Here is a 20,688-nt window from a genome sequence, read left to right as displayed (position 1 = left end):
TGCAAGGTTTATAATGAGGCACAGGGCACTGAAGGGCTTCATGATGGGTATAAGTAGGAATTAACAGATTCCTTAAGGTATTTTGTATTTGTCCTCAAAGGACCTGTGGAACTAGATAAGAAGTTGGTCTAGCCATGTGGTAAGAGTAAAGGATAGTAAGAAGAAAACCTATGGAGCATATGATCTGGGATCTACAAAGTGTTAAAGGTACATAAGATTGAAAAAAGGCAAATACTGTTATATAATTCTCCAAATAGAAAAGAGTATAATGTGTATTTGCTATGGAGCAGTAAGCTTGAATTTGATTTTTGGTAAAATCCTGGAATGTATTATTAATGATTATCTGGAAAAGGAAGCCTAGACTTGTACCTAGTAAATGTGTCAACAAAGAAAATAAATAAGATTAATCTAGTATAACCCATTCTTGATGAAGCCATCATCTTGGTGATCATTAATTCCTTTTCTAGATGTTCAATGACTATCTCCTAAATTATTCATTCTAAATTTTTTGCCAGGACTTGTATTCCTTTGATCCCTCATTTTGACATGGATGTGCACCTGGGTTCTCAAAGGCTTTGCCAGAGAAGTACTAGCTCTGGCAGGTTCTGCTGTGCTGGAACAACTGTCTGTGGACTCCTAGCCAATGTACTGTGTCTGCTTTCTGAGTACAAGCTTAATTGAATAAGGGGACATTCATTACCAAGGAAGCTGGCTACGTGGTGCCAGATTTCAGGTCTTGACGTACCAAGATTTTTGTCACCAAGATGGAGAGATATCGGCTAATACAACTGGTTGTGTTTGGAACTGATTAAATGACTGGACCCAAAGAATTGAATAGAAGCCTCTGTTGTGTCCCAAGGAGCTATGGATTTACTCTCCTCTATGTAATTTTTTAATAAATGATCTGGATAAATGTATAGATACTATATTTATCAAATTGTGGATGGCAAAGTCAGGTTCCAAGGAGGTTTTGACAGGCTAGAAGTTTGGGGACTTGCCTAATCAGATGAAATTTAATAGGGATAAATATAAAACCAAAGGATAGAGTTAACAGGGACCTTAGAGGTCATCTAGTCCATCCTTCTTATTTTACAGATGAGCATACCAAGGCCTCTAGAATCACACTACTAGTAAGCATCGAAAGTGGAATTTGAATCCCAGTTTTCTTGACTCCAAATCCATAATCTATGCCCTAAGCTTAGTACAGAGCCTATAATGTGTGAGGTGCTTAAAAATTGTTTGTTTCAAAACCAATGCAACCAAAATTAGAAGGAAAGCAACAAACTAAGAGAACATTTTTATAACAAAATTCTCTGACAAAGGTTTAATTTCTCAAATATATAAGGAACTAAGTGAAATTTACAAAAAATCAAGCTATTCCCCAATCGACAAATGGTCAAGGGACATGAATAGGCAGTTTTCACACAATGAAATTAAAACTATCAATAAGCACATGAAAAAATGCTCAAAATCCCTCCTGATTAGAGAAATGCAAATTAAAAACAACTCTGAGGTACCACTTCATACCTAGCAGATTGGCCAATATGACAGCAAAGGAAAGTAATAAATTTTGGAGGGGATGTGGCAAAACTGGGACACTAATACACTACTGGTGGAGTTGTGAATTGTTCCAACCATGGAGGGCAATTTGAAACTATACCCAAAGAGCTATAAAAAACTGCCTACCCTTTGACTCAACCATACCACTACTGGGATTGTACACCAAAGAGATAATAAGGAAAAAGACTTGTACAAAAATATTTATAGCTGCGCTCTTTGTGATGGCAAGAAATTGGAAAATGAGGGGATGTCCATCGTTTGGGGAATGGCTGAGCAAATTGTGGTATCTGTTGGTGATGGCATAGTATTATGCTGAAGGGAACAAAGAACTGGGGAATTCCATGTGAACTGGAAAACCCTCTAGGAATTGATGCAGAACAAAAGGAGCAGAACCAGAAGACCATTGTATACAGAACACTGTGGCACGATTAAATGTAAGAGACTTTTTTACCAGCATTGATGTAATGCTTCAGGATAATTCAGAGGAACTTATGAGAAAGAACACTATCCACATCCAGAGAAAGAACTGTGGAAACAAAAATGCATTAGAAAAATATATGATCAACCACATTGTGTGATAGGGATTTGATTAGGGTTTTGATGTTAAAGGATCACTCTACTGCAAATGTGAATGCCATGGAAATAGGTTTTGAACAATGATACATGTATAACCCAGTGGAACTGCTTCTCGGCTTTGGGAACAGGGAAGAGAGCAAGGAAGGGGGGATTATGAATCATGTAACCATGGGAAAATATTCTAAACAACAATTAAAAAAAGAAAAAAGAAAAAAGTTATTTGTTGATTTAAGTCATGCTGTCCCTAAGCCCTACACTTGGTTTAAAAAAATCAACTTCCCTTAAAAATGAGAAGTTGTGACTAGACTGTTGGAAGATGATGTGAAGAAGTTCTGGGGTTTCAGTGCTAGCTCAAAATGAACCAAGAGTATGATTTGACAGTCAAAAAAATCAAACTGGTCCTGGGTTCAAATCTTGTCTCAGATTCATCCTAGCTATTTGACTCTGGACAAGTCACTTAACCCCCAATGCCTAACCTTTACTGCTCTTCTGCCTTGGATCCAATACATAGTATTGATTCTAAGATAGAAGGTAAAGGTTTAAAAAAGAGAGAGAGAGAACAAATCAAAACCAAAACCCTTTTGTAATTTTAGTTGTATTAAGAAAGGTGTATTGTCTAGGGACATGATAGTTCTTCTGGTATCACATTCCATTTAGAGAATTCTGTTTAATTTTGTAAGCTTGAGCAAAGACCTAAGAAGAGCAGCCAGGATGATGATGAATAATAAGAGCCAACACTGATATTGCTCTCACACCTGTACCATGTGCTGTGTTAAATGCTTTACAGAGAGGATCTAGTATGATCTTCACAACAACCCTGGGAAGTAGGTGCTGTTATTATTCCCATTTTAGAGGTTCAGTGACTTGCCCAGGGTCACACAGCTAGGAAATGTCTGAGGCTATATTTGAATTTCCTGACTCCATCTACATTGTAGGATCTAGCCTTCATGAAAGACCTTGAGTTCATGGCATGTGAGGATCAACTGAGGGAACAGAGAATATTGAGTCTAGAAGCTTCCAGGAAACATGACAGCTCTTTTCTGGTGTTTGAAGGGCTGCCTTATGGAAAGAGGGATTAGCCTTTCTTTTCTTGGTCTCACGGGGGAGTAGTATAAGTCAAAGGCTTTGAGTCAGATTATAGAAAGAGGGGAAGGGAAAGTAATACTTTACCTCTCAGTAGAGGTCTTCAAGGTAAGGTGGGGTTACCTCTTGTCAGGTGGGTGGTAAGGGACGTTCTTGTTCATGTACAGGTTAAAAGGACAGCAGATCACTCAGCCATAGTTTGAAGGCTTCTAGTGAGGCATAGCACTTGCTATTTTGCTATTCTACTTCTGGATAGCTCCAATTGGTGGAGAGTTTTTCCATCACTGAGACCAAGTAGTATAGTTAAGGATCATTTCCTCTTTTCTTTCAACAGGATTTAGCTACTTGAAAGCAAAAACAGAGTGGATGGTCAGTTGAATGAATTTTCCAGGATATAGGGTCAATGGAATGAAAGAAATGAAAGGACAGGGAGCAAGGGGAGAGGAGAGAATTTTCAAAATGACTATAACTAAGCCATCAGTTTGTTTACGTCTCCTGTGTTGCTTTGCTTCTTCCATTTTTCCCAGAACTGTATAATATCAAAATCAGAAGAGATTTTGACAATCACCCAAGTCCAACTCTCTGATTTTGATATAGAGAAAATTAGTAAGGAAGGATGTGAATCTAAAACAGAATTCCTAGACTGGGTGAATAGCATGATAAAAATAGTACAGTGACTAGATGTCTTGATTTGAAGTGAGGCAAGTAAGGAAGGAATAATAGACATAAGATTATATGCAGACAGGGTATTTGAGAGTTATTCATCTTGGATGTTGAGTAGTTCCTTGTGATGATAATATGTAAGTTGCAGCCCTCTTAACGGATAATGAGGGTCATAAAAGTTGAGACGAGTTCAAGAACTGAGGATAGCTATCATTTGAGTTAGCAACAAATTATATTAGCAACTCTGAAGATAATAATAAGGGGAAGAGTCGAGAAGAGATTGTGAGCCAAGTGACAAAGCCATGGGGTAAGGAGGAGGTAAGGGCAGGAGTAGATGGGGAGTGATCAGGAGTTTTGAGAGATCATATTTACAGTTTATATAGATGTAGCATAAATTTCAAAGAAGAAAAAATGAAATGATAGTGACGGAATCCGTAATTTGGATTGGAGAACACTGAGGTATCTTGTTAATAGAATCAGCCAAGATTAGTAAGGACAATTAGAGATGCAGAGTTCCTTAGGGGAAAGGCAGATTTTAGTTAATATGAGGAAGTAAAATGAATGTAAGTGGAAAGATGGATCCATGATACCTAAGAGGGAAGTGAAGAAGGAGACTAGGGTTTGAAGAGAAGTAGTAACACTGGGGTAATTAAGCCAGTAGTTTGGAGTTTATGCCCGAGGTGTTTATTGAGGCTGGAATAACATGATTTGAGAAACTGAGTGATGAAAGATAAACCATAGGCGCCATTAGTCAAAAAATAAAAGGAAAGTGAAAGTAGTTAGAAAAACTTGATTCTGTTTATGGATGAAAGGAAATGACTCATGGACTGGTTCCCCTCAAGTGAAGTTCAGCCCATAATTTCGTCAATGGTCAGGCTGTTAAAGAGTTTGTGTGAAGAGTAGGAATTGAATGAAGTATTGTATCTAATAGTCCTGTGGAACTTGAAGACTTTGGGTGATAATGCTTTTGGGGAAAATTCATTTTAGGATTCCAATTTAGAATTCACAGAACTTGTTTCCCCCCTTTTTCATTCCTCTCAGATTCTTTTTGCCAGAAATACAGGACTCTGGTGGGGAGGTTTGGGAGGCTGCTGAAGGACAAGGATAGGGGTTTTGGAATCAGAAACCTACATGTAGACTGTAGGCATCTGGTATTTTCATATTTTCATAAAACTTCTGGAATACTTACAAGAGAAAAGAATGCCAAAGCTGGAAGGACTTTAGGAGTTCCCTGGCAGCATAGTATGGGTAGGAAGACATAGAATCTGAAGGCCAGGGTTCAGCTTTTGAATTTGCTACTTAATAACTTCATGTTGGTGGGCAAGTTACAATAAACAATTTGAGCATCAGTTTTCTAACCCTAAAGTGAAGAACTTTGCAAACCTTTAAAGTATCATTTAAATGCTAGTTGTTGTTATCTTTAAAATTTAGATGCTTGGACTAGATGGCTACCAAGGTCCCTTTCAGCTTGAAATCTAATGAGCATGAGATTTCTTCACTTTTCTAGTCTCACATCCTGTTCTGCTGCTACCCTCCTTTATTTTCTATTCCTGTATTCTGTGCTTTTTTCCTCTAGTCTATATATCCCTTTTTTCCCGTTGGTCTTCTTTTACTCTGCTCTTAACTACCATCTGAACTTTCCTCCTTCTCCTCAGATGACCTCTTCACAGGAATTAAAACCTGACCTTTCCTTAAGAACTCCACATTTTCATTTTCATCTCTTCCACTGATCCCAGGGATTGAACAGTTTGCTTCTCTTGATTTTGATGAGGGCTTTCTCCTCATACACATGTGTGTGTGCATATGTAAAAAAGATAGTTAAGGATATAATACAGTGGGACACAATGGCAAATCCAGTGGTGTAGACAATAGGCATTATCAGAGTTCAGAAGATGGAGATATGACTATGGGCTGGTATAGTTAAAGAAGGTTTTATTGAAACTATAAGAGTTGGACCTTGATGGGAGGGATGGGATACAGCTAAGAAAATTTGTAAGGCATACAGATTCCTATAGGATCTGCGGTTTCATTGGAGGAAAATGGGGAAAATCACCAGTACAGCAGTGGACAGGGAAGGGTCATGGGGTCACCTAACTGCATCATGTAATAGAAAGGATTAGAAATCAGGAGCTCTTGGATGGCTGCTTAGCCAGAAAATGTATAAATTACCACCGTGCACACTTTTGGTTTGTTTTTCAGGTAGCAGGCACTCAATAGTCCATGGACACAGATTGTCTTTTTTTTTTCAGCTCCAAGGCTCCTAGACCAAGAAAACATTGGCATTGTGGGAACAGAGTGCAGTGGACTGCCTTGCTGGTCTCCACCCAGTGCAGTACTAGATGTCCAGGGTATTGATTCAGACAACATGAAAATTTCCTCACAGTCCCACAGTTTTGTGTTTTTTAGTTTCTAGTTTCTCAGTGATATTCTACAAATTTCTGGAAATGGTCATTTTTAAATGAACTAATTGGCAGAAATGTACATAAACCATCTAACTTCTTTTTGTCAGTGTTTTTGTCTTTGAGATAATTTAAAACAACTCCCCCGAGAGGATTTATCTTAGGACTTGTTTTCTCTCACATCCCCAGAGCTATCTGAAACAGCCTGTTAGAATTTTTTTCTAACAAATGTTCTTTTTTCCTATTTCCTTTGTCAAAATATTCAAAGTCAATATATATGAAAGCAGACTATGATAACTTGATGAGAAGACACTATTATGGTGGTGGGTGGGGTGAGGGAAAGACCAGGAAAGGTCTTCTACAAAAGATGTTACTTAAAATGAATCTTGAAGGGAAATGGGGAATTCAGAAGGCAGAAGTGAAGGAGAATATCCTCTTCAAACATTGACTGAGCACTTATTAGGTTGTGATGAAATATAAAGATAAGTAGGATATTGTCTCTGCCTTCAGAGAACATGCAATGTAAAAAAAGAGTATCTCTCTTTAGGACCTCCTAGAATTCACCACTAGGAAAGTTTTACTGTCTATCTAGAGTTTCAGTAGCCAACCCTGCTTTCACGAAGGGAGCTATACTTTCTTTTTTTTTAATATAGAATATTTTCCATGGTTACATGATTCATGATTTTCCCCATCCCTCTTCCCTCCCCACTCCTAGAGCTGACAAGCAGTTCAACTGGGCTATACATATATCATTGTTCAAAACCTATTTCCATGGCATTGATATGTGCAGTACAGTGATCTTTTGAAATCAAAACCCCAATCATATCCCTATCGAACCATGTGATCAATCATATGTTTTTCTTCTGTATTTCTGCTCCCACAGTTATTTCTCTGGACATGGATATAGTGTTCTTTCTCTTAAGGTCCTCTGGATTGTCCTGGGTCATTGCATTGCTACTGGTAGAAAAGTCTATTACGTTTGATTGTGCCACAGTGTATCAGTCTCTGTGTACAACGTTCTTTTGGTTCTGTTCCTTTCACTCTGCATCAATCCTTCAAGTTCATTCCAGTTCATGTGGAATTCCTCCATTTCTTTATTCCTTTCAGCACAATAATATTCCATCCCCATCAGATACCACAATTTATTCAGCCATTCCCCAATCAATGGACACCTTCTCATTTTCCAATTTTTTGCCACCACAAAAAGCATGGCTATAAATATTTTTTACAAGTCTTTTTCCTTATTATCTCGTTGGGGGTACAAACCCAGCAGTGGTATGGCTGGGTCAAAAGGTAAGCATTCTTTTAAAGCCCTTTGAGGCATAATCGATTGTAATGGACTTCTCCACTAGCAGCAATGCAATGATCCAAAACATTTCTGAGGGACTTATGAGAAAGAAAGCTATCTACATACAGAGAAAGAACTGTGGGAGCAGAAAGACAGAAGAAAAACAACTGATTGACCACATTGGTCAGTGGGCATATGATTGGGGATGCAGACTCTAAATGATCACCTTAGTGCAAATATCAAAAATATGGAAATAGGTCTTGATCAATAACACATGTAAAGCCCAGTGGAATTGTGTTTTGGCTATGGGAGGGGGTAAGGAGAAGGGGAGGGAAAGAATATGAATTATGGAATCATGAAAAAATTTTCACAATTAATCAATAAAATAAAAATAAATATAAAAATAAAGCCTTTGAGCATAATTCCAAATTGCCCTCCAGAATAGTTGGATCAATTCACAACTCCACCAGCAATGCATTAGTGTCCTAATTTTGCCACATCCCCTCCAACATTTATTACTTTCCTTTGCTGCCATATTGACCAGTCTGCTAGGGGCAAGGTGGTACCTCAGAGTTGTTTTTATTTGCATCTATCTAATCAGGAGGGATTTAGAACACTTGTTCAGGTGCTTATTGATAGTTTTGATTTCTTCATGTGAAAATTTGCCTATTCACTCCCTTGACCATTTGTTGATTGAGGAATGGCTTGATTTTTTTGTAAATTTGACTTAGTTCCTTATATATTTGGGAAATTAAACCTTTGTCAAAGAGTTTTGTTATAAAACTGTTCTCCCAGTTTGTTGCTTTCCTTCTAATTTTTCTTGCATTGGTTTTGTTTGTACAAAACCTTTTTAATTTGATATAATCAGGAGCTATACTTTCAAGAAATCTAATGTCAGTCTTTTAAGAATTGTATTCCACAGAATTTATGTTAAGAAATAAACTCACTCTGCATCCTCTTTGACTCTTGATTCAGGTTCTTTTTCTGTTGATGTTAAACTAAAGATTAACATGTCTGTTATTCATCATGTGAGTGCATGTGCCAAATAATATTAGTTGTCTATGGAACATGAGGTCCTAGTGTATCAAGACTATTGATTTTTTTCTTCAATTGATTCTATAGTTGAAGATTTCCCATAACCTTGTACTACTTTTTGACAATTTATCACCCACTTCTAGTCATTTTTCAAAAGCAGAAAAAAAAAAGAGGTAAAGCTCGCATTTTGTTTCTTGTTAGTTTGGGAATGGGGGCAAGGCAAGGATATTAAAATGAATGTCCCAGATAAATATTGAAAATTATTTATGCATTTTGTTTAGCCACATTTTCTGGCCCCTAGGCCTCTAGATAATTAATTCTTTGCTTTGTGAATAAATATGTCTGTGTACTTCTGAAAAGAGACTCATGATTAGCCCAGGCATGTAGTAATTATTTTTAGATCACAGTAGTATACATTTAATTGTACTGGCTAGCAAGGTAGTTACTTCATGAGCTAAGAGAGCAGGAGAGAAAAAAAACAAATAAATAAATGAAGAAATAAATATATGTGTGTATACATATATATTCCCTGTATTCCTTGTGTTAGTAGACATGTATGCCTTCTAGAAAATCTTTTAATAGGTCAGAATTAAGATGATATATCGCTGGAAGAAGTGGGCATTCTAAATTCAGGGCTTTCTGAATAATAGCTTTTGCAAAGGAAAAACCATTACAGATAAATCAACTATGTTATTCTGCTGAGTAGGAGATTGGGTCATAGAAAATAATTAAATTAGGTTTTCCCTATACTCTCTAGCAACAAAATACATTTTCAAGACCTTATGATAAAAGAAGGGAATTAATTTCCCCCCTATATTTAGCTAAATGTCATCACTGCAATAGAGACATCTTGGCTTTGTCTTTTGCTCCTCTGCACTTTCTCATTGGATCCATATTAATATTCACCTATTGTATTTGGATTGGATTTGTTGTTGCTTCATTGGTATATAAGTATGGTTGTGGCTTCTCGATGGTCATATGCCAACTGCATCTAAGCTCTAGCAAGTTCTGGTTCACTTTGGAAAACTTTTGAACGCAGGCCCAAAGAATGGCTGGTTGAATCAGGACCAACCTTGCCAAGTTCAGAAACCCCCAGAATTCATATTAATCACAGAGTGATTTATTTTGGGGAGTAGGGGGCACTTCTATTCTAATCTATAACAATATATACAAACCTTGAACAGTGCCCTGTTATTTGGAAAGAAAACTAGACTTTATTTGACTTGTTCTAAAACTAGGAGAAACAGGCAGAAGTTGCAATGAATAAGTTGAATTCAGTGTAAAGAAAGACTTCCCATGCTCTCTCTGTCTCCATCCGTCTGTCTATCTGTCCCTTCATCTCGATCAGGATAGAACTATTTCACACTATGGTACTACCAGAAGTCTGGCCCACAGTGAAGATTTTGCAGTATGTGGCCTCTCAGTGTGTGTTCAGAAGGATGGTATGCAGAATCCCCTTGCATGCATGCCTTCACGGCAAAGAGCTCTGCTGAAAAAGGTCCTGGGTGTCAGATGTCTTAGAGGCAGTTTATCACGTACAGTGTTCTGGGGTGGGTCACACAGCGAGAATGATAGACAACCCACAAATTGCTCAATTTACCAACTGGCTACCATGAGACCACATATGGTTAGCCAGAGACTGACTACTCAATGAATGTTTGGACCAAAATGGAAACAATGGTAAGCACAATTTGATATTTGGTCTATCTATGCTCTTACTGTTTGGAGCAGTGTCAGAACTAGATGCAATATGGATCATGAATAATTTCTTAACAGCCAGAGTTGCCCTTACTATGTCTTACATGTAATGAATTGCCTATCACTTCAAATATTTTAGCTGAGGTTGGATGATCATTTGCCAGAGGATATTCTTACCTCATCTTGGGGTTGGACTAGATAATTTCAACCATTCTTTGAAATTTAAGATTTTTCTCCTCCTTTGATGCCAAAGCAATTCCTTGAGGGCAAGAACCGTGCTCTTCTACTGTTTTATATCTTCTCTAGCATGAAAGCTAAGTACTGGATTATATAATCCATGGGACCATGTGTCCCTATCTTTTTTCCCTTCTCCCCTCTCTGGTAACTATAGCAAGTAATCACTGCCCTGGGAAGCAGGCATAAACAGACTGTATTGTCCCACCATTGCCCATGTTGTTGACTTCCCAAGCCCTAAGTCTTTCCCTGACCATCAATTTCCATGGGTCCTCATTCCCCACTAGAATTTAAGCTCCTTGAGTGCATGGACAGTCTTCCCTTTTGTATTGATATTTCTAGTCCTTAATTTATTTTTCCCATCATTCAGTAAATACTTGATTGAAATGTGCTTGTGCATAAATGGAAAGATAGATTCTTTAGTAAAAATGCAGGTTAATACCTTCATACTTGACCACGAAAATGATGGACTTCACGTGTGATACCTAATACTTGTAACAACAACAACAAAAAATGTTCTTAAGCCTTCATATTGTAAGATAAGCAGGTGTCTGGCATGTTGGACAATGTGAGTTCAATGTTAAATATTATTATTGTGTACAGTAAACTTTATATGGCATTAGGCAAATATTTATATGACAAAGTAATCCAGCTGTCTCAAACATGAAAATATTAAACATGTTTATCAGCATTTTGTCTAAAGTGTAAGGAATTTGTAATTCAACAGAAATAGGAATTGGAGAGTATCAGGAATAGTGCTCTGCTTTTATCCTTTATAATTTCACGTAGGAGAGATGCTTTCTGTCTTTAAGTTTTAGTTTCTTGGTCTTTCAAAGCAAGATGCCATGAAGTGTTGTAGAGGTTGTCTGAGAAGGCTCAGGAGATGTGGTGTGAATAACAACAACAAAAACCCATCCAAACCTTTTTTTTTTTTTTAAACCCTTACCTTCCGTCTTGGAGTCAATACTGAGAATTGGCTCCAAGGCAGAAGAGTGGTAAGGGTAGGCAATGGAGGTCAAGTGACTTGCCCAGGGTCACACAGCTGGGAAGTGTCTGAGGCCAGATTTGAACCTAGGACCTCCAGTCAAACCTTTAATACTGCCTTGAAGTCATCGATGTAAATAGTATGTCTGCTTCTCTCACAATGATTTGTGTGTGATTTCATGAGTGTAGAGACATCTCTGCAAGGAGATTCTCTACAGCCAAATCTGTCACTGTCTTCATTGTATAGTTTTTGAACATGACCTGAGACTGAGAGGTCAAACAACATCGCCATGGGCCACTGAGGCAGAATAATTCAAAAGTGGAACTTCATTCTTCCTGATTCTTAGGCTAGCTCTTTATCCATTTCACTATTTTCTCACTTTTTTCCCTTACATTTTTATAAGAATTTTTGTTCAGGCTTTTTAGTTATGTTGACTTTTGGTGACCCTATTTGGGGTTTTCTTGGTAAGGGTACTTGAGTAGTTTACCATGTCCTTCTCCATATGGAAACTGAGGCAAAAAGGATTATGATTTGCCCAGGGTCACACAGTTAGAAAGGGTCTGAGGCCAAATTCGAACTCTGGAAGCTGAGTCTTTCTAACTTCGGGGTTGGCTCTCTACCTACTGTACTGCCTAGCTACCCCCTTCCATTTTTTTGTTTTAGGAAATAAAGGACAAAATTGTAGATGCCCAGATTGGTAATTCTTCATCTTTTTGTGTGTGTTATGGGTTGCTTTGGCAGGCTGATAAATTAGCCTTTGGATCTCTTTTTAAAAAAAGGTTTTAAATAACAAAATTAAATAAATCATATAATAAAAATACAAATGTAAATAAAAATAAATTTAAAATTAAATCTTTATTTCAATGTAATGTATAGGAAACATTAAGTATAAATTAAATTAATTAACATTAAATGTTATTAAATTAAAATTAAAATGAATTAAAATACATCTTTCAACATAATATGTAGGAAACATGCTATATTGAAAGAAAGATGTAATTTTTTATTATTTATTATGTAAAGTATACTTACAAAGGCTTACAATGGAACATCTTATATTGAAAGAAAGATGTGATTTTCTTTCCTGTATAAGTTCACAGATTTCTTAAAATCTGTTCATGAACCCTAGGTGACAAACCCCTGTTCTAGGTTAAATAAAGGGAGAGCTGAACTAAGGGGTCTTAGAAGAGAACTTAATTCTCTGTGGCTATCTCAGGAGAAGAGAAAAAAGGTAGACTCTGGTCCATTAACAAAGTCCCTTTGGAATGTGGTAGCAGTGGAAGACATCTCATTGGAACAGATGGCACAGATGGAACAGACTTAGGCTGGTATGATTCATGTGATGTTAAGTTAGTGCCCAGATACTTGGGAGACAGACCAGCTGAGGGTTATGCATACGCCCTATTCTTTGAGTAGATCTTGAATCAGTTGTTTCAGCCAATCAACAAGTCTTCCCTTAGTACTTTCAGTGTGCCCTGTACTACTGTGTCAGACAGTGGGCAAATTAAGAGGATGCTCCAAGGGGAGCTTTTCAATGTACTTCAGTAGCATTCTAATGAGATTTAAAATGTAAATGTTCTTTTCAGAAGAGAGCATCACAGTACCTCAGGGTTTGAAGGGGTCTCAGAGGAGATCTGTTCTAAACTGAATCTGAACAAGAAACCTTTCCTAAACCATTGCAGGCAAGTGGTCATTTAACCATTTCTTCAACCCCTGCTGTGAAGAGATCATTACCTGCAAGTGTCCTCCCCCTTTCTGCTTTTTTTGGGCAGTTAGGCAGTCCCTCCTGACGTCAAACCTAAATAGGATTATGACTTCTATTTATTGCTCGTAGTTCTGGCATCTGGGGTCAGACAAAAATCTAAGCCGGTTCTTCCTCCATACTTGTTCTTGTTCAGTCATTTCAGTCACGTCGAACCCTTCCTGACCTCAATTTGGAGTTTTTTTGGCAGAGATTCTGAAGTGGGTTCTCATTTCCTTCTCCGGTTTACTTTTCAGGTGACATACCTGAGGCAAATAGGGTTAAATGATTTGCCCAGGATCACACAGCTAGTGTCTTAGAAGTCAAATTGAAAACTCAGGTCTTCCCAACTACAGACCTGGCACTCTATCCACTGTGCCACCCAGATGTTTTTTTCTTCCAAACTACTTGCCCTCAGATATTGAAGACAATATCACACTTCTAGAAAGCAGCTTCTGAGAGCAACCAGTTCAGCAGGTTCTCCAATTTCATATAGTGAAGTGACAGGAAGTTAGCCTTTTCTCTTCACTGTGCTGCTTGGCTTGCTGTTATATTTGTAAGGAATGCTGTCCCTTTAAACATTGTGCAGAATTTGCTCAAGAAGCTATTAACTAGGGTTACTAGGGGAAACCACAGAATTCTGTAAGATTCAGTAGTTGGTCAACCCCTGTCACTTGTAAGCAAATTAAATTTCTGATATAGAACAGACAGAAGGACTGAGAGTGATTTTATTTATTTTACATTGGTCTTCTATGCTTGGAAGATAGAAAATCCAAAGGTTTGTAGCACCCTCATCAGCAGGATGCTAGCTAGAGTGCTTCCTGAGCAGAGACTTTTGTTTAAGAGAAAACCAGGAGACAGGAACCTCGAATGAGGAAAGAGAGAGGAAAACCTTGAACCTAGAAGTGATTGTCTAAACTTTAGACTCTGAAGTAATTGTCAGAAGCAAGGTTGATGTTTCCCTAGACTAGCAGAGCAGCAGTTCTAGGGAAGACTTTCTTGTTAGAGAAGGTGACGAGCCGTGGAAATTGAAAATAAACTACCGAAGGGACAATTGGCATCAAGCTGAGAGAGGTGGCTTATATAATATAGCTAGTACAGAAGTGTGGGAGCTAGCGGGAATAAAAACACAAATTTTATTCATAAATTTTATTCATTTCAGTAGGTTTGCCATGAATCGAACTCATCTTTAAGTGGCTTAATCATAACTTACAGATAGGCACACTTTTCTCTTCCTGATTTTGGGAGATTTGTGATTATAAATTTGTGTGGTTTTAAGCAAAGAACTATGAACTTGAACCTTAGTGAAAGTCTGATTTTTGAACGGATCACCATAGTGTTTCACCACTTAGTGACAGTGCTCTGTAATTGCAGTGAAAATGATCCCCCAACAGGAGATCCAGCTGTTCCTATACCTAGCATAGACAGGTTTGCAAAGCACTTTAGATACATTATCTCATTTGATCCTCTTGAACAGCACTCTGAATTAGTGTACTGCTGGGGATACAGGGGAAAGGTTCTTGTCATCATTTTTCATGTGGGAAAACTAATTCTTGGAGAGGTGAAGGGATTTACTTCTAGTAATTTGAACCCAGCTAGTGGGTTCTAACTGCAATTGAAACCCAGATCTCTCCTATGCCCAGTGTTCTGTCTCCCACATTTTTTAACAGGTTGCCCCTTACTTGGCCATTCTGCAGCTTAAGCGATGGAATGCTAAAAAACAGACATCATTAGAACCCTGTTAGCATTTCCTAATACCCTTGGCAAATGTTATTTTCTAATAACCCTCTTCATATGTATGACCAAAACTCAAGGAAACATTATGATAACTGATGTAAGGAAATTCTGAAGTAACTAGGTAACATGGTGAAAAGAACCATGTTGACCCTGGAGTCGAGAAGATTTGAGTTGGAATCCTGTCTCCCATACTTCCTAACAAAGTGACTCTGGGTAAATCAGGTCATTGTCTTTCTTGGCCTCATTTTTCTCATCTGTAAAACAGATGTAAAAAATAATAATAGAAGCTACTTCATAGAGTCATTGTGAGAATCAAATGAATAAAGCTCTATATAATCATGGACTAGGCTACTTCAGATTAAATGGAATTGATGAACAGGGGTAAGGAGTAGGGAGAATAGAGAGTGGTGGAGGGAATGAAATACAGATTTGTAAATTGGTATCAATTTTTGGTGTGTTTTTACACCTTATAATTATCATGTAATGTGTCCTGTTAATGCTTTAGGATGATTGCCATTGTACATATATGTATGTGTATATAAGAAAATGGTAGTCGTTTAGTGGTTAAGTGGAAAGCTTTCAAAACCATACACAGAAACGTAGTATTTACTACGTTTAAGACCATCTAGTCCAACTCCCCTTTCCCTTATATTTATAGATGAGGAAGCTGAGACCCAGAAAAGAGAAATAACTTACTCAGGATCACAGAAGCCATATCAATGGTGAAATTCAAACCCAAATCTTCAGTCCCTAAATCTAGAGCTGTTTTTATATTATGCCATCTCTATCCAGGATGATTTCTGGAAAGAAGTCTTTCAGAAGCCCTCTTGATTAGCTGAATTTTACTCTCATGATTTTTATGAATAGTCTTTTAGCTTTTCACAAATGTCCCAGGGAAAACCCATTTGTGGTATGCAATTTGTGGTAGCTAGAGAGAGAAGTTGGATGCCAAATGTAGAGCGTACCCAATTTCCACATAAAGTATTACTAGAAAGACACCTCTTCTTCCCCAGGCCAAAAGCAAGGGACACTCCAGATTAGGTTAAAGAAGTAATGATTCCCAGGAAACTGAATCTTCAGAAGGAAGGAATATAAATTCAGCAGGTAGAGAAGTGTTCCAAGGAGGCCAGTTTATTAAGGAAGCATCCTAGGTAAGGGTTCTTCACCAGACAGTCCCTGACTCTCTTAACGCATGCTGAAAATGGGTGTCCAAACTCTTCTACAAAGTAATTTACACAAACTTGGAGACAAATCCCTTAACCTCTCCAGGCTTCCATTTCCTCCACTATAAAGCTAGGGAGTAGGATTAGGTGCTATCTGAGGTCTCTTCCAGTTTTAAATCTCTGAGCGTTATAATCCCACACAGTCCCTTAAATGGTAGTCTGCTTGCATTACCATATTACTTTACACGGGACAACATTGTTCGTATGGAATGACCACCTATCAATGAGGACAGACTCAAATACCAGGTTAAATTAAAGACACATTGTTAATGCCCTCTTAGAATTCATTTGTATATTGCTTTTCTAACAGATGTCTGGTAAGTTAAAATCGCCAACCCCAATAGATTCTGTGACTTGGCTTCTTTACTAAGCTTCTGAAAAAAGGCCAAACCAGGTTTTTCCTCTTGGTTTAGAGGATTGTAATAAGCCCTGGCCATAAGGTTCCCCTTGAAACTTAACCCAGAATTTTTTCTAGCCACTGGTCTCCTCCTACTTCCTGCATGTGGGAATCAGGGCTTACACAGAATTTTCCTTTATCCCCAATTTGTCCTTTCTGAATAGACTATAGTCTTTTGTACTCTATTTCAACATATCGCCATGATGCCAATCAAAACAGACCTGTCTCTAGAAAATGGTATTTGTCATTCTTCTTGCTTATTTCTTCCTCTCCCTGGGGTTTGTCTTCAAGCAGCTCCCCTAAAGTTCTTATCCTTCTGGTCTCTCCTACTCTTGTTCCTTTTCACTTGGATTCTCTCATTTTTGTTTTTCATTCCCCAAAATACCTTTTCCCCAGAATGCCTTTCACATCTGGGGATTATCTTCCACATAACATACCTAGTTTATAGACCTTGGGACTCAGTAGTAGTTCATATTCATGTATTTTGAAGTCTAAAAAATATTTTCCTTCCACAACAGCTCTATGCAAGTCTCACTACATCCATGTTACAGTGGAGATGGAAGATAAAAAGACTCAGTTCACCTAATTAGTCATTTCAGTTAATTTTAAAAGTTTATATTGCCCACTTTATGAAAAGTCTTTCTTTAATGCCTGACTCCACTGCCATAGCCTCCTTGTTCTTAAAGCTTCTGCCATGGAGCCAGGGCTCTGACAGTTTTTAACAAGCTCAAGATCTTTCAGACACATGGACCAGTCTAATAATTCCATCCTCTTAATTCCAGATACTTCCTCAGTCTTTTCCTTCATAGTCTCCTATTTATTGAGCCAGCTTGTTAAATTGTTCCCCATCTTGGCACTGACCCATTATCCAGGATCCTCTTTGAGGTTCAGGTTTGATGTTGAGATGAAATGAGACTTCGAAAGTCATTGGATAGTTAACAAAAGGAGACTTGCTTTGCCTTCATACAGCAAGAATCCGCAATAAGGCTACCCTAATATTTGGCTTGTCTTGACCAGCCACTCTCCTCCTTTTACCCTGTCTCCATAGAGAATAGTGCCTAATCATTAGGGCAGGACATGGTGACTTACATGATCTTCAGAAATTGACCCTTCTCGGGGGAGGCAATGGCTTTTTATGTTCTTGGATGACCAGGAAGCTGTATCAAGGAAGCAGAGACCAATCTGGTCTTGGGGACCACTTTGTCTTCTTTTAGGGAAAATTAATCTCTGTCACAGAAGGAAAAAGGAAGTGTAGCAGAAGCTGTTTTGGGAGACAGAAAGGAGGCATGTATTTAATGCTGATGTATACGTATTCATCCTTTAGACTCTAAAGTCTAGCGTTTTCCTCTAAGTCTTCCTCTAAAGTTTAGAGGAAGGGAAAGCAAGAAAGTGAACAAGGATTTAAGCACCTAACATGTACCAGCCACTCTCAACTCAGTCGCTTGCAAATATTATCTTATTTGATCTTCATAACAACTTTGGTAGATAGGAGCTATTAGTATCCCATTTTACAACTGTGATTAAATGTTCAGGGTTATATTTAGTAAGTATCTGAGGCTTGATTTGAATTCAGGTCTTCCTAACAAAGTTATTATTAGTAATCCTTCCCTTTCTCTTCTCTCAACCATATTTTTGAAATGAAAAAAATTGGTATTTTTCATCACTTTTTAAATAAAAATTTAAATTAATTTTTATAAACTTTTTCATGAATATTAACAAGACTAGCAATGTAGACAATGTTTCACAGCCATTCTTTTCCTCTCTCATAAATGGAAAGAAACCCTTGCCTGTTTCAGATCTTGAAACCTGAAACTCTACAACCAAGCAAGGGTTCTTCACTTAATCTGCTTAAAATCAGGGGCTTTTTTCTTCTTCACTTTGTAGAACTGGATAAAAAGAATTTGTGTGGTTACCTTTATTTCTTACTTTAACATATTGTCTTTCTCGTGACAGGCTGCTGAATGCTATTAAACCAGGACTCATCAAAAAGATCAATAGATTGCCCACCCCCATTGCAGGATTGGTGAGTACCCTGAAGAGATTTCTATTCCAATATGACTTCGCCATAGCTAGAAGGATGGCAACAGCATTACTTCAATTTTTTTTTTTTTGCTGTAGTATAGAATGAAATGGTGGCTGATCCATTTGATGTGGGCAAATATGAAAATGAAAGACTAGAGGGAACCATACCTGGTGTGGTACCCGAATCCTTGCTCAATCCCTTCTTTCTCCCTAACATGGAGTTTCATTGTTGGGAGCTGAATTTGTTTTTGTCTATAATTGCGAATAAATATTATAGTAACTACCCCATTTCAATCTTTAATTCATTTCACCTAAAAACTGAGAAAAGAAATTTTCTTAACTAAAAGGAAATTTGATGAATTAGGATTTTCATTTGGGTTTTAAAGGCCAAAAATCAGTGCTATGTTCTATATAGAGAGTTGTAGTAAATGCTGTTGTCATTGCCCTGACGGAAGTTCCAATACTCCCCTGAGTTAATATAATGTTGTAGTGGTCATTTTTTTTCAATTGTGTCAGACCCTTTGTTGACACTATTTGGGATTTTCTTGGCAGAGGTACTGGACTGATTGGCCATTTCCTTCTCCAGCTCATTTTACCAGAAATGAGGAAACTGAGGCAAGCAGGGTCAAGTGACTTGCCCAGGGTCACACAGCTGGTAAACATCTGGGGCTGGATTTGAACTCATAAAATGAGACTTCCTGACTTCAGGCTCAGTGCTCTCTACTGCCTCACCTAGCTCCTTAGTAGGCGTTCTACTTATTCATTCAGCGTTTAACCAATTTTAGCAAGCATTCTTTGTGTTCCTATTATGTAGAGAGCCCAGTGTTAGGTCCTAGGGAAACACAGAGTTTAAGTAAAACACCATCTCTGTTCTCATGGAACTTATAGCCCAGGTTACTTCGCTCTCCAGAATTTTCATACTGTAAAGGTAGCATTTACATCGAGGAATAAACCCAGAAGAAAAGAATAAACAACTTAAAGTGACGTATTAGGTTTCTAAATTTGGGGTGGGAGAGTATTATTTTCTTTACTTTAATTAATGCTTATAGAATTGTGAAACTGTAGAATTAGTCCAACCCCCTTCCAAGGTATTAATCCCATCTATTAATATCCCTTACAAGTGATCACTCTCCAGCAGTAAGGGATTCTCTACTCCTCAGGAAACCCATTCCACTTTTGGATAGATCTAACTTTTAGGAAGTTTTTTTCTTGTATTAAATACAATCTCCTTATTTTAGCTTCCATTCACTGGCCCTATCTCTACCCTTTAAGTCTGTGGAACATATTTAATCCCTCTTTCATATGGAAGTTCTTAAAATATTTGGAGATAGCTATCATATTGCCTCTAAGTTTTCTGTTCTCCAGATTAAACATCTGGAAGTTTCTTGGCTCTTCTTCCTCTTTAGTGCATCTTGATGCATCTTGGTTTGTCACTTTCCTTTCTAAAATATGACACCCAGAATGTCACCCAGTTCTCCACATTTGGTCTGACCAGGGCAGAGTATACCCTTGTTCTGCGCTTCTGTTTTTATAACATAATGTCAAATTAGCTTTTTTGGATTTGGGAGTCAGTAGAGTTCTAGCTCTATGGATTTTCTAATCCTTGTTTTGAAGGAGGACAATGCGATGTGAGTGAGAGTGAATGGGAAGATAGAGGGAAGACTCCCAAGGAGAGATGAGCATTGGTAAGGGCTTTCTGTGGATTCCAAATGGCTTGTTGAGTGTTCCTGGTGGTGGCAGCCACCTTGTTAATGTACATAGCCTGAAGAGTTCAGAAAACAAATGGGAAAATGCCAAATATCTTGATAGGAGATAGGCTCAACATTTGCCCTTCTTATATGTGCTCTAGACCCTGGCCCTGGCATCTGTCCCACCACTGTAACTTACAGGAATTCTGGACCTTTCTTTCTGCCCAGCAGGTGAACTTTTTAATGTTGTTTCCCCCATTTGGACTGTGAGTTCCTTGAGAACAGGGATGATTCTGTTTTTATCTTTGTATTTTTTGGACTTGACACAGTGTTGGGCACCCACAGTGCTTAATAAGGTC

The 20,688-nt window shown here is 37.9% G+C and overlaps 1 protein-coding gene across 1 annotated transcript in view; it reads left to right on the top strand.

Moving 5' to 3' along the window:
* LIMCH1 (LIM and calponin homology domains 1) overlaps positions 1–20,688 on the top strand; it is a 232,811-nt gene that overhangs the window by 15,487 nt on the left and 196,636 nt on the right. The window contains exon 3 of the mRNA XM_044681742.1: positions 18,573–18,642. Coding sequence (XP_044537677.1) covers positions 18,573–18,642 — 70 coding nt within the window. The remainder of the gene's footprint in view (positions 1–18,572; positions 18,643–20,688) is intronic.

The sequence above is a fragment of the Gracilinanus agilis genome, chromosome 6 (genome assembly GCF_016433145.1).
Source record: "Gracilinanus agilis isolate LMUSP501 chromosome 6, AgileGrace, whole genome shotgun sequence".
NCBI lineage: Eukaryota > Metazoa > Chordata > Mammalia > Didelphimorphia > Didelphidae > Gracilinanus > Gracilinanus agilis.
This window is presented reverse-complemented; position numbering and strand designations above follow the sequence as displayed.